The 14443-nt window shown below is 44.0% G+C and overlaps 1 protein-coding gene, 1 long non-coding RNA gene and 1 pseudogene across 3 annotated transcripts in view; 1 reads left to right on the plus strand and 2 right to left on the minus strand.

Annotated features, from left to right (window-relative positions):
• Positions 1 to 265: 265 nt before the first annotated feature.
• On the minus strand, positions 266 to 1901 carry LOC112814407 (uncharacterized). Its single transcript, XR_003205758.2, has 2 exons — positions 1471 to 1901; positions 266 to 561 (listed from the first exon to the last, which is right to left on the minus strand). It is a non-coding gene; the product is annotated as an uncharacterized lncRNA (long non-coding RNA).
• A 200-nt stretch (positions 1902 to 2101) lies between these two features.
• LOC112814406 (NADH dehydrogenase [ubiquinone] 1 subunit C1, mitochondrial pseudogene) lies at positions 2102 to 2766 on the plus strand (annotated as a pseudogene).
• Positions 2767 to 10739: 7973 nt separating this feature from the next.
• The window catches only part of MFSD11 (major facilitator superfamily domain containing 11), a 29208-nt gene continuing 25504 nt past the window's right edge, over positions 10740 to 14443 (minus strand). For both annotated transcript variants that reach the window (XM_025859633.2, XM_025859634.2), the window contains one exon: positions 10740 to 13902. In XM_025859633.2, the coding sequence (XP_025715418.1) occupies positions 13738 to 13902 (165 nt within the window). In that variant the 3' untranslated portion in view covers positions 10740 to 13737. The remainder of the gene's footprint in view (positions 13903 to 14443) is intronic.

Below are 14443 nucleotides of genomic sequence, written 5' to 3' on the forward strand. Positions count from 1 at the left end.
CATGGTATATAATCTTTCTTATATGTTTGTTTTATCTGGATTCAGTTTGTTAATATGTTGGCCTCTATGTTCATGAGGAATATTTGACTGTAGTTTTTCTTGCAATGTCTTTGGCTTTGGTATCAGGGACATACTGGCCTCATGGAATGAGTTGGATTCCCCTCCTCCTCTATGGTCTGAAATAATTTGATAATTTAAACATTTGATACAATTCACAAATGAAGCCATCTTTGGCCCAGAGATTTCTTTGTGGGAAGAGTCTTAATTATTAATTTAATTTCTTTATTTGTTATAGGTCTTTTCAGATTTCCTAATTCTTCTTGAATCAGTTACAGTGTCTTTCTAGGAGTTTGTCCATTTCACTTGAGTGGTCAAATTCTCCTTCTCCTTCCGTAGTTAACTTTCATCAATATGCCATGTAGTTCACGTTGGAAGTTGCAACATTTCCTCATTGACTCTTGCTCACCACATTTACACCTACAATTATCACTGCAGAGCTTGACCATGCCCATGTCGAGTAGGAAGATAAGTCCTATTCCCTTCAAGGTCCTTCTAGCTAGACTGAGAATCAAATTGACATAAGACAGATTAACAAGAGAAAACCAAATCTAGTTTGGTACGTATGAGGAATCCGCACCGACATGAGATTCCAAAGACAGCCAGGCAACATGAGGCTTAGATGGGCTAAAGAGAAGGATAGGGTCTGGGGAAACAAAGGGGGGGAATACCACTAGAAATGTTTGGAAAACCAAGATTGCCCTGTTATACATATACGTTTCTTAGGTAAAAAGGAATCTCTGTTAATGGCCCTCTTTCTGGGGCGCCTGGGTGGCTCAGATGGTTAAGCGTCTGCCTTCGGCTCAGGTCGTGATCCCAGGGTCCTGGGATCGAGTCCCGCATCGGGCTCCCTGCTCCTTGGGAGCCTGCTTCTCCCTCTGCTTCTCTCTCTCTCTCCCTCTCTCTCTGTCTCTCATGAATGAATAAATAAAGTCTTTAAAAAAAATGGCCCTCTTTCTGATACAGTCTCCTTTCTGATGTGAATTTAGGCAGTTGAACAGAGGTAAGGAGCTTCTCCTGAATCTGCTGGGTTTTGATTGCTTTTAAAATAATGATTGAGGGGCGCCTGGGTGGCTCAGTCAGTTAAGGCTCTGCCGTTGGCTCAGGTCATGATCCCAGGGTCCTGGGATGGAGTCCCACATCAGGCTCCCTGCTCAGGGGGGCGCCTGTTTCTCCCTCTCCCTCTGCCTGCCACTCCCCCTGCTTGTGGTCTCTCTCTCACTCTCTGTCAAATAAATAAATAGAATCTTTTAAAAAATAAAATAAAATTGCATTTCAAAATAATCTTCATGCCAAAGTGGCCCATCTTGGGGAGACCTGCCCTTGGCCCCTACATCCATCACCCTATCATACACTTGAGTTGGGTATGGTATTAAGAGAGGTACAAATACAGGAAATTCAAGGTATGCATACCTCCTGCACTGGAACATAGAACACACCTCAGGTTACTTCACTGCGGCTGATCAGCTCTGTAGCAATAAGAAAAGTTTATAGGCAGCTATACACTGCATTCATTGTTCTGGCGCCAAGAAACAAATAATGATGTACCACTAATGGGCTTTTCCAAACAGGTTATTATAACTTTCTTTCTTAAAAAAAAAAAAATTGGGGCGCCTGGCTGGTTCAGTCAGTAGAATATAGGAATCTTGCTCTCAGGGTCAGGAGTTCAAGCCCCAAACTGGGAGTAGAGCTTACTTTAAAAAAAATTAATAGTGTGAAAATTAATAAAGGAAAACCTCATTAATATGGATTTGGGTTGTCCATTGTATTTCCAACAGAGAGACCAAAGGTGCAAGGCCTCAGGAAGGTTAGCTATTACTTTACTATGCCAGCAGGAGGAAGGAAGGTTTCCTCCTCACCAAGCAACAACCCAGCCAATGAGAGACAGTCATAGCCCAGCCAATGAGAGAGAGTCACAGCCAGCCAATGACAGACTGTCACAGCTCAGCCAATGAGAAGCCCCCATCCGTCCAACTCCCAGTTTACTCCAGTGGACTTTCTGTTTACAACAGCCTTCCCAGCAGCGCCTTTGCGCCATAAAAGAGCCTGCTCTCCTTTGTTCTGTGGACCTGCCTGTGGCTCTGCCGTATTTTGTGTGTGGTGTAAAGCAACTTTTTGCTCTTCCCAAATACACCCATCTTTTGCTTGTAAAATGACTGGTTTTATTTATTTTTAAGGTTAACAGTAGCAGCAACAACCCATTGTGAGCTGGCCACTACCCACAGATGAATAGCCCAGCCATCCAGAGACCACAGTGCAAAGGAGGAGGCTGCTTAAATAGAAAGGATTACATAGGTGACCATTATCAAGGCAATTCTTCCCTCTCTGTGCCAGAATGAGTGGTCTCTTACTGGACACTCAAAGCATGCTTTTGGACTTTTTACCTCCTTTAAGGACACAGCTCCTGTCTTTTGGCTCCAAGAAAATCCTTTTAGAAACTTGGCAGGAGAAGCCCTGCCTAGCAAGATGGCGCTGCCCGTGTTGTTGCACCCGTTCTCCAAGCTGTTGGCTCCTGCCAAGGCTCCCCAGCAGCTCTTCAGCGCAAAGTTCTACCTTCGGGAGCACCACATAACAGACCTCACTGGCTGAAAGTTGGACTGACCTTGGGCACCTCTGTCTTCTTGTGGATCTCTCTCATCAAGCAACATAATGAAGATGTTTTAGAGTATAAAAGAAGCAATGGGTTGGAATAAACTATTGAAATACTGATATGGTATGCTCCATATAGTGATTATACTAGTTCCTTTGGATTCACCAATCTGTTGAGTCGTAAACGTGAGAGAAAAAGTTATATGTGAATGTATGTCAAATCAGCATTTGTGTTTTGTGTCATTAAATGAAAAAATAAAAATATTTCTGTATTCCTCAGATTAAAAAAAACTTGGCAAGAAAGAAAACAACAAAACTTAAGGCTGCAGGAGTGACTAGAACAGAAAGAAGCCAGTCAAGAGAAATCATGGGCCATGGGGTGTGAAATGATGCATCTGCTCAGATAATAAGGAAAGGGACTGGGGTCCTGCACCCCAACAGATTTAGGTGACTTAGCTTTGGGTGGAGTCAGGGTGGGGATCAGTTTGCACCAAGATTTAGGACACAGAGGTGTGTTTCTGTGCTATATTGGGAATTAAGAAGACTTTTCTGTAACCCTGTGCTAAGTTTTAAATATTCTCTGAGGTTCCTTCCACGTCTACACCTTATGATTCCAGGGCTCCCCTCTGAATCTTCTACGTTTCCGTATTTTCAAAAGCATAATAGAACAATAACTATTCAGTCGCTAACTACTTACCAAGAGTCACCTTATAGCTCAGATCTATAATAGTTGTAATTAAGAAATATATTTGGCCTTTGTCCTCAGTTGTAGCACAGAGCTCCTAAAATCCCTGGGATTTCCTGGCTGATAGGAGTGTCTTTTGTTATTCATATGAGCCCTTTTGAGCACCCCTGAGTTTATGGTAATGAGGATAATTAGGATGGGGGCCCCTAGAGAGCCTCAGAGTGGGGCTGCTATCTGAAAGACCAAGTACTTACAACAGTGTCTGGTATCGTTAAGCACTCGGTATTTAATAGTGAAGTCTATAAACATAGAAAATTAGTCTTGGAAGGTCCAGTTTTGGAGGGCATGATGGTACAGTGAATGTGCTGGGGCTCATCTAGTGTATCAGTATTTAATATGAAAGATGCAAATAATCATGCCCTGCTTTGGGCTATTTGCCTTTCACTATTTACACTTTCACTTGCAATGATTATCCTGATCCAGAAAGGAAGTAAATGATAAAGCTGATCTCTCAGGAAAGGAAACAGACTGTATACCAAACACAGTGCACCTTATTTATTCTGCAAAGCAAGGAGACAGGCCAAAATGGTGCCTAAGTCAGAGGGTTTGCTGGTGCCAAGGTGATGACTGTAACATTGAGGCTTGAGCAATGGAAAGTTGAACAAGGCAAAAGGGCCCACGGCAACCACCAGGCTGAACGCAAACAGGCTCATTAAGCCACAGGCCCTAACTGACCAATGGGTTACTTACAACCAGGCACAGTTCCTAAGGTTACCAAAAAAGGGAAAATTCCATCCGTCCCCATACTCCCTCACTCCACCCTGTAACTATAGCCCCTCATCACCACTTCGTGGCAGACTCTCTCTTTTGAGGTCCTGTCCGCTGCGCCCTTGCCGTGTATTCAATAAACTACTATCTCTTTTGTTCTGCCTTGGGGGGATTCTTTCGACTGCACCACGGGATGCCCCATGATGGCCTTCAGTCTAAAGCAAGTTCTGGATGCAAAGCAAATCATTTTCGCAAAATAGCGCGCACACAGTGTGGATTTGGGTCCAGCCACCTTCAGGAGGAAAGGGAGCCCAGATGCTCCTGCCTGGCTCCCTCTGACAGCCACATCAATTCGACAGACTACTTACCCAACATGCCAGCTGACAACATTTGCTGTACTCCTCTCTTATTTGAATGGTTGTAACAACATAAAAGAAGCAGAGAAAAAACATCTGCTTTTTTCTCAATATGCTCTCACAGTGTCTACAAGATGAGTCATTAAAAGACTTTGCTTTCAGTTCATGTGACAATTATCCCCGAAGATCCCTTTTAAAATGTAAAATAGAGGGGGGAAAAAAAAAAGTCAAACAAGCTTAGAATATAAACAAAGAAGATTGAAGAATTGGGAATATCTGACAACATTTTAAGGAAGAAAAGAAAATAAGAGGACCTACGAATTGAAATGCAGCCGAAAAGAAATACCCAAATGAGTCTCTTTTGGATTTGATGTCTCTAAAATGGCAATCAGTTTTTTCTTTAAATTATCTGTCTCAGTTCTCACAGAATTAGGGCAGAACTACTCCTGATAAAAACATCAAACCTTCCAGATTTAACAGCAGCTCAGAAAACCAAGTCACAACCAAACGTACCCAGTGCTCACAGACTGTTAAGACTATTTGTATACAAAGTTGAAAATAATGTCAAGTTGGAAAGCCACTGTAAAACATCATAGTTTCTTGGCCCACCAAACTAACAAAAAATATACTTCCTAGTATAAAAAAATTTTTTTAAGATTTTATTTATTTATTTGAGAGAGCGAGAGAGAGAGAGAGAGAGAGAGAGCACAAGCAGGGGGAGTGGCTGGCAGAGGGAGAGGGAGAAGCAGGCTTCCCACCGAGCAGGGAGCCCGATGTGGGACTCAGTCCCAGGAGCCCAGAATCATGACCTGAGCCAATGGCAGACGCTCAACTGACTGAGCCACCCACGTGTCCCATAAAATTTAATACATTATGGATCAATAAAAAGAAATCACACTCAAGAGAATAATAAAATAAGCCATAGACAATTGGGAGAAAATATTTGCAAAAGATTAAATGACTGTATTCAACATACGCAAAAAAACAAAGAACCTAACAGACACTTCACCAAAGAAGATAACAGACGGCAAATACAAAGATGAAAAGTGCTCCACACAGTGTCTTCGGGGGCGGAGGGGGGAATGCAAATTAAAGCAACAATGAGATACTGGTACACACCTATCAGAATGGCCAAAACCCACAACACTGATGCCACCAAATCTACTGAGGTTGTGGAGCAACAGGAACTTCCCTGCATTGCTGGTAGAGAATGCAAAATGGTGCAGCCCCGTTGGAAGGCGGTTTGTCAGCTTCTTACCAAACTAACATACTCTTATCATACGATCTAGCCATTGTGCCTGTTGGTATTTACCAAAGGAGTTGAAAACTTAACGTCTACACAAAAAGCTGCACAGAAATGTTTATGGAAGCCTTATTCATAATGTCAAAACCTAAGGTGTATACACCATGCTAAAAGATAAACTGAGGCATATTAAACATGTTAAGAGATTAACAAAAATGGGTTTGAACCCAACAGCATCCAATCTAGCAGATAGAAAGGAGCTCCGAGGAGCTGTACAAAATGAAAGACTTTTATAGGCAGCAGGAAGCAGAAACAAGGGAGCTATACCAGGCAAAAAAAAAGTAGGTTGGTTATTGCAAGGTTATTTTCCTTTAGGGGATGGCATGGGTCCATCAGGCGATTCCTGATCAACTGGTTTAAGATTCCATTTCTGGGAGAGCTGATATGGTAATGGTGAAGGTGACTTGGGACTTAGCATAAAGGAATTTATTTGAAGCCTGGTCTTGTCTTGTTTTTAACAACCCAGACAAGGGAATATTATTCAGTGCTAAGAAGAAATGAGCTATCAAGCCATGAAAAGGCATGGAGGAATCTTAAATGCATAGCACTAAGTGGAAGAAGCCAATAATGAAAAGGCTACAGATTGTGTGTTTCCAACTAACTACATGACATCCTGGAAAAGGCATAACTATGGAGACGGTAAAAAGATCAGAGGTTGCCAGGAGGAAGGACAAATAGGAGGGGCACAGAGGGTCTTTAGGGCAGTGAAACTACTCCATACGACACTATAATGTTGGATACATGCTACGTTTGTCCAAACCCACAGAATGTACACGAGGATGAACCCTAATGTAAACAACGGACTCTGGATGATGGTGATGTATCAGTGGAGGTTCATCAGTAGTAGCCAATGTGCCACTCCAGTGGGAATGTCAATGGTGGGGGACACTATGCATGAATGGGGGCGGGGTGTATGGGAAATTTCTGTACCTTCCTCCCAATTGCACTAGAAATTAAAGTCTATTTTTTAAATCTAAAAATTAATAATAGTCTATTTTTAATTCAATAAAGTAAAAAGATTTTAAAGAAACAAGCAAAAAAGAAATCCCACAAAATTTTAAGAGTCAGAATATTTCCATGGAATGGGTTTCCATATTTCTTTTTTTAAGATTTATTTATTTATTTGACAGAGAGAGCACAAGCAGGGGAAGCAGCAGAGGCAGAGGGAGAAGCAGACTCCCCGCTGAGCAGGGAGCCCAATGCAGGGCTCGATCCCAGGACCCCGGGATCATGACCTGAGCCGAAGGCAGATGCTTAACCAACTGAGCCACCCAGGTGCCTCTGGGTTTCCATATTTCTTAAGAAAATATAGACAGTTCTTGGGCGCCTGCCCACGGGTCCTGCCCCATGGTTTAATAAAATCGCCTTTTTGCACCAAAGATGTCTCAAGAATTATTTCTTGGCCATTGGCTCTGGACCTCACCAACATTCCAAAACTACAATATTACAAAGAATATTTTTTTCAATTACAAAATGAGTGTCTCAAGGGGCATCTGGCTGGCTCGGTTGGTAGAGCATGTGACTCTTGATCTCGGGGTCATGAGTTTGAGCCCCATATTGGGTGTAGAGTTTACTTAAAAAAAAAGGTGTTGGGGCGCCTAAGTGGCTCAGTTGGTTAAGCATCCGACTCAAGTGCTCGCTTCGGCAGCACATACACTAAAGCATCCGACTCAAGTTCAGCTCAGGTCATGATCTCAGGGTCCTGGGATCGAGCTCCAAATCGGACTCTGCGCTCAGTGCGAGTCTGCTTTGGATTTTCTCTCTTCCTCTCCTGCCCCTCTCCCTGCTTGTGTTCTGTCTCTCTAAAATAAATACAATCTTAAAAAATAAAATAAAATTTTAAAAAAGGTGTTAAAAAACCAAAATGAGTGTCTCATTTTGATGGAAAAAGGAAGGATACACATATTCTATTTAAATGATTTAATTTATAATAAAATGATTCAAGAACAGCAGTGCCAGTTTCTAGAATCCCTCAAATCCTTGCTATCCTGTTTTTGACATTTATTCAAATGAGGCATGCCTAGAAATGGGTTTAGGAGAGCATCATTCTGAGGACAGTTCTAAAGTCCCCTGATACAAAGCTCCTGGGAAGTCTCAGATGGGGGAAATTGGAGATTTTTACCTATTAAAGTCAGGTATATAGTTCTCAAGTACAAGCAAGGCAGAGCAATTTTTTTTTATGATTTTATTTATGTATTTGAGAGAGCACAAGTGGCAGAGGGAGAGGAAGAAGCAGACTCCCTGCTGAGCAGGGAGCCCGATGCGGGGCTTGATCCCAGGACCCTGGGAACATGACCTGAGCCGAAGGCAGATGCTTCACCAACTGAGCGACACAGGCACCCCAGGCAGAGCAAGGATTCCAAGGATTGTGGCCCTAAAGGAAATGTCTGACATTAAACTCAGGGCTAGTTTTCAAGACCTTTCCCTCTGTAGGCTTTTCCTTATCATTGGTGATGAGAAAGAACTATCCCAACCTTATCTATAAGACCCTTAACACGGCTTTGGGCTTGCGCACGACAGGATTAACACAGCAGGTCTGAGACCACCATCCTTGGAAGCTGCTTGCAGACCTGGTCTTTGGCTGGCAGGCAGGCTCTCCGAGCATTTCTAGCCAACAGTTAAGTGCTAAGGGTGGCTCACTGAGCCCTGGCTGTTGGGTCAGACGATGTGGTTTATGCTACATAAACACCTGCTTTCTCTCCGGGGGTCTGGCATCCCTGCTTGCGCCAGGCAGAGAGAGCCCAGTGCAAACCTGGGGGGCTGTGTCCCTGGTGGGCTCTCCTGGGCAGGAACGTCACACACGTGTTGCTGCCTTTTCCACACTGGGGGAAGAGGGAGCTCTCTCGGCGATCTTGCAGGGTGGAAGAGGGCGTCAACCCCCTCCATTCTGACCTCAGTCAGTACTTTCTAATTAAGTTCTCCTTTCTAGCTGATCTCCTAACACCCTGCGGGCAAAGCATCCCACAGGGGAACTGGAAATACCGCCTCAAAACAATAAGGACTGTCCTGAGCCCGCAAGACCCCGCCTGATTGACACCAAGACAATGATCAACCTGACCTTCGCTGCCCACCATTGTCCCACACTGTCCTTATATAAACCTAGAAGTGTCTCCAACACTTTGGAGACAGTCTTTGAGACGCTGTCTTCCCACTGCTGCCTCACCCAAATAAATTCCCTTCTCGTTTCCCCACCACTTGTTTCTCTGGCTTTGCACTTTGTCAGCAGCGAGGGGCCGAAATTGGGCTGTTGGGGTCTCCAGGGCCAGGTGCTCATGTGCCCCAGCTACAAGGGGAGGGAGAGCTTAAGGAAGCCTGTGCCTGGATTCCTCCAGACTCTGCCTGGGTCTTCGTCCCCTGTGACCCATCCTTACCCTGTCACCGTAATAAACCTTAGCCGTGGGTACACTTTTAAGCTAATTCCCGTGATTCCTTCCAGTAAATCTTCCAACTTAGGGGTGGCCCTGGGGTCCCTTGAAACACAATCACTTATGCTCCCCCCAGTTTATTATTATTTTTAAAGATTTTATTTATTTATTTGACAGAGAGCGACACAGCGAGAGAGGGAACACAAGCAGGGGGAGTGGGAGAAGGAGAAGCTGAGCAAGGAGCCGGACGTGGGGCTTGATCCCAGGACCTCGGGACCATGACCTGAGCCGAAGGCAGTCGCCTAACGACAGCCACCCAGGCGTCCCTATTATTTTTAATTGTAGTGAAACACGCATAAATGTACCATCTTAACCATTTTGAAGTGTACAGTTAAGCAGCATTAAGCACATTCACGATGCGCAACTGTCACCACTCTCCACCCACAGGACTCTTACCCTCCCCAGAGGACACTTTATATGTGCTGTCAAAAAACAAAATTCGGGCGCCTGGGGGGCTCAGTCAGTGAAGCGTCTGCCTTCGGCTCAGGTCGTGATCTCAGAGTCCTGGGATCGAGTCCTGCGTCGGGGTCCCTGCTCAGTGGAGTCTGCTTCTCCCTCTCCCTCTCCCCCCTGCTTTCAATCTCTCTCTCCCTCCCTCTCTCTGATAAATGATCATCTTCCCTGACGGTAAGGGCAAGGGGTCTTACCACGCAGCTTCCCTCATCTTCCTTTGCAGTTTGGAGAAGGCCCACGTGACAGATTACCTCACCGATGCTGATCAGAAAATTCCTCACTGACCGGTTCAGGCTACACTGCAAGGAGTGTAGGTATTAAGTCCAGATTTGGCTACTTGGTTTAAGTGATGCCATTTTGGGCCTGTGGTTTTCTTTTTAACCCCATTAAACACACTTCCCCATTCCTCCACCCACCCAGGCCCTGGCAACCACTATTCTACTTTCTGTCTCTATGAATTTGACTGTTTTAGGTATTTGACACACATTTTTTTTGTCCTTTTGTGACAGGCATATCTCAGTATAAATATTCTCAAGGTTCATCCGTGTTGTAGGTGTTAGCGCTTTACACCTTTGCCAAACGATCCTCCCCTGCATGAACAGCCCGATCATGTTTATTCATTCATCTGTGATGGAGACTTGGGTTGTCGCCACCTTTTGGCTACTGTAAATAATCCTGCTGTAAACGGGTTATACAAGTATCTCTTCAAGTTCCTGCTTTCAGTGGTGTTGGGTATATACCCAGAAATGGAATTGCTGGATCATATGGTAATTCTAGTTTTAGTTTTTTCTGGAACCACCCTACTGTTATCCATAAAGGCTGCACTATTTTACGTTCCCACCAAAAGTTTTCAAGCCTTTGGGTATGGGAAAACTCTGGGGAGGGGTTGGGGAGCTCTTCATACTAGTGGAGAAGACATCTATGATTCAATCAAGGTTGTTCAAAGTCTCAACCAAATTTCAATATATACCCTCATTAAATTTTCGATAAAAGAGCACTGCACCCATATTTACACACACACCCCCCCCGTGTGAAACCAAGCTAAGACTTACTACGCACAGATGTGAAGATAAAATTATTTGACAAAGTGTATGAGACAAGTATAAAAATTAAACTCTTTATTTCATTGTCACATTTCCTTCTTAACTCAAATATGAAAAAAATGTAAAAGATGAGCTTAATGTTACCAGTCATCTGAAGAGCCCACCAGGATTGACACTATTCATAGACATAAAAAACCGAGTAAAAACAAAACCCCAGAAAACACAATGTGAGTACAGAATTTCAAATGAGTATGATTGCACATATCGGTTGGATGCAGCCCGGAAGTCATGTTCCTGACTATGCACCACACCCTATTTCATTTCCTTCTTGACAGGAGTTACTAGGAATCCTCCTAGTGGACTTGAGATGCTATGGCTTTCTTGGAGGGAAGTATTCTGTGTCATTAACAGAAGCTACTTAACCTCTATCAGCCTCGTTTTGCAGATCCATTATGAGCAAATGGAGTGAGAGCCCAGGAGATGTGATGTGGGAATGCAGGGCCTAGTGTGAGCTTAAATGCAAGGGAGTTTAAGCCTGGTGTTTTAAGCAGCCTCGTAAGATGGTCCAGAGGATCCCTGACTCCTGGTACTCACCCCTTGTGGAATTCCATCCAGAACTACTGACTTGCGTCTAACGAAAAGAATATAGCACAAGTGATGGGATGTCACTTTTGAGATTAAGTAACAAAAGACTGTGAATTCTGTCTTGCTACCATTCTCTGGCTTTTCTTACTTGCTTTCTCTGATGAAGACAGCTCCCACGTTGTGAGCTGCCCTGAGGACAGCTCCACGTAACAAGGAACAGAGAGGGTGGCCTTTGGCCAACAGTCATGAGAAACGAAGATTCTTATCCAGGAGCCTCCGAGGAGCTGACTCCTGCAAGAGTGAGCTGAGCAGTGGGTCCTTCCCCAGTTAAGCCCAACCCAGCCTTGTGACAGACCCTGAGCCAAGGACCCAGCCTAGCCACGCTGATTCCTGACCCACGGAAACTGTAAGACGGTAAGTGTGTGTCATTTTAAGTGGCTAAGTTTTGGGGTAATCTATGATTATACCATGATAGAAAACTAATACACCCGGGTAAGCAGTCACGTGCTTAAAGAGACAATAATAAAATTACTTGTATTAATTCTGCAGTAGCATTTACAAATTATTTATATAGGATCAACAAACAACTGGGCTTATGTTGACTTCAAGAAAGAAAACCAAAACTTTACACAACCTGGGACAAAAGAGTTTAGTGCTCCACACATATGACATTTCTCTAAGGATTCTAGCTAACCACACAGCTTCCCGACTCCCTGCAGGACACGTGCCATCAAGTCTGAAAATCACACTCCACTGAATTTCTTCAAATTTGTAAGCCAGCTATAAAAATCTCCAAACTTCTACACGGTCTTTAAAAAAAAACAATAGAAAACAAGGTATTAACTGTCCTCTTGGCTGAATTTACCTTGCCGTAAAACTCATCCTTCGTACAGTTAAATATCACAGGTAAAAGTGAGCTCTCCCATTCATAAGAAATGTCCAAACAGGCAAATCCATAGAGACAGAAAGCAGACGGGTGTTTGCCAACGCCAGGCCAGACAATGGGGAATGACTGCTAAAAGGCATGGGGTTTCTTTCTGGGATGATGAGAATGTTCTAGAATTAGATCATGGTGCTTATCTGCACAACCTCGTGAATATACTAAAAAAGAAACACTAAATTGTACGCTTTAAAAAATGGTGAATTTCATGTTTCTGAATTATATGTCAATTAGAAAGAATTTTTAATGCAAGCTCTTATGGAGGAAAGTGAATGAGTCCATTTAAATACCCCCCCAGATAGTTATGCTGCATCCCCAGACACACGTGAGGAATGATGTCTGCTCTAGGACAGACGGCAGCCTGCCACTACAGAATGGCTTACACGTTCCTTTTTCTTTCTTTCTTTCCTTTTTTTTTTTTTGCATTGCATCTTCTAAGAAAATGTTAGCAAAAATCCTCCTCTGGTAAATGTGTATTATAGCTGTTGTTGTTTAAATGTATTTTGGGGGGGCGCCTGGGGGGCTCAGTCGGTTAAGCGTCTGCCTTTGGCTCAGGTCATGATCTCTGGGTCCTGGGATCAAGTCCTGCATCGGGCTCCCTGCTCAGCAGGGAGTCTGCTCCCTTTCCCTCTGCCTCTGCTCATGCTCACTCTTGCTCTCTCAAATAAATAAAAATAAAATCTTAAAAAAAAAAATTTGGGGGGGTGCCTGGGTGGCTCAGATGGTTAAGCGTCTGCCTTCAGCTCAGGTCATGATCCCAGGGTCCCGGGATCGAGCCCCGCATTGGGCTCCCTGCTCAGCGGGGAGTCTGCTTCTCTCCCTCCCTCTGCTTCTCCCCCTGCTCATGCTCTCTCTATCTCTGTGTCTCAAATGAATAAATTAAAAAAATATATATTTTTTAATGTGTTTTGTTCATTTACACGTTAGATTCATTTTTAAAACTTCAGCAATTTTTACCTCGTTTTATAATAATTAGCTACTCCTTGCTAAAAATGACAAGGTAGGAAAACTTACCAAAGCAAAACGTTTAAGGAGGAAGAAAGTGCAAATCTTTTCAAAGATTCCACTTCAGCATCTCACAATTTATTTAAATGTCGTTCCCAGACACATATGTGGGGCAGGCATATGCTCCCTATTATTACATAGTAGCACACGCCCCATGCCCAGCAAGAATCTTCACTTGACAGTCGGCCTAGTGTTCTGAATCAGGGCAGCATCTTTCAACGAGAACAGGAGGGCGAAGAAAACATTTACACTCCATAACATGATTATAAGGAACTTGAGACAGAGGAATTGAAAAACATTTCTGAACGATTACAATTGACAGAACAAGTTTCCCTTATTCTGCTTGTTTTAAATAGCTAATGTCTGTAAACTTGAACACCAACCCTGGCAGACTGAGCAGTCTTAATTCTTTGATTTTCCTTCCTGAACATCATCCAATACTCTGCGGAAAGGGAAGGTGGCTTCTTCAGCCAGGCTGCCGTCCCCTGTGCCACCTGCAGCTGTGCCCCACCTGGCAGGCGCCCCGGGTCAAATGCTTCGGTAGTCAGAGCCCCGGGCCACGATGGCGGCGGCAGCCCACTCCACAGAGAAAAATGAAATAGTCCCAAAGAATCCAAATATCACCATGACCAGGAGTTGCCAGTGAAGCAGCAGGTAGTTACTGTAGAAAAATGCCACGGCTGCACAGATGGACTGAGAAGAAACAGACCAGGTCAGAAGATGCTCCCAGACGACCCTACCGACCCCCAGTCACTAGCTCACAAACACGCACTGTAAACTCCCGCTGAGAGCCGGCAACCGTCAGGCAAGTGGCAATCTGTTATTTAAAACAGTATTTTGTGGGGCTCCTGGGTGCCTCAGTCGGTTGAGCATCCCACTTCAGCTCAGGTCATGATCCCAAGGTCCTGGATCGAGCCCCGAGTAGGTCTGCCGGCTCAGTGGGAAGCCTGCTTCTCCCCCTGCCCCCACCACGTGTGTGCCCACTTGCTCTCTCTGTCTCAAATAAAATCTTTAAATAAGTAAATAAAATTTATTTTGAAAAACTGAGTAATTAATAAAATAACGTACACTCCCAGTCAGAAATGGGCTTGTCTATGTGACAAAGGGATTCTGGTATCTAAGGCAAGAAGCCTCTAATCTGAGCACTAAGACCAGAACGGAAAATCTCTTACAGGAGCCAGGGGGAGAAAATCACACCCTTCGCTGCTTCCTAAGTCCAATCAGAAATACTTTA

Source organism: Callorhinus ursinus, unplaced genomic scaffold, assembly GCF_003265705.2.
Source record: "Callorhinus ursinus isolate GAN/ISIS: 27379988/994484 unplaced genomic scaffold, GSC_fseal_2.0 scaffold68, whole genome shotgun sequence".
Taxonomy (NCBI): domain Eukaryota; kingdom Metazoa; phylum Chordata; class Mammalia; order Carnivora; family Otariidae; genus Callorhinus; species Callorhinus ursinus.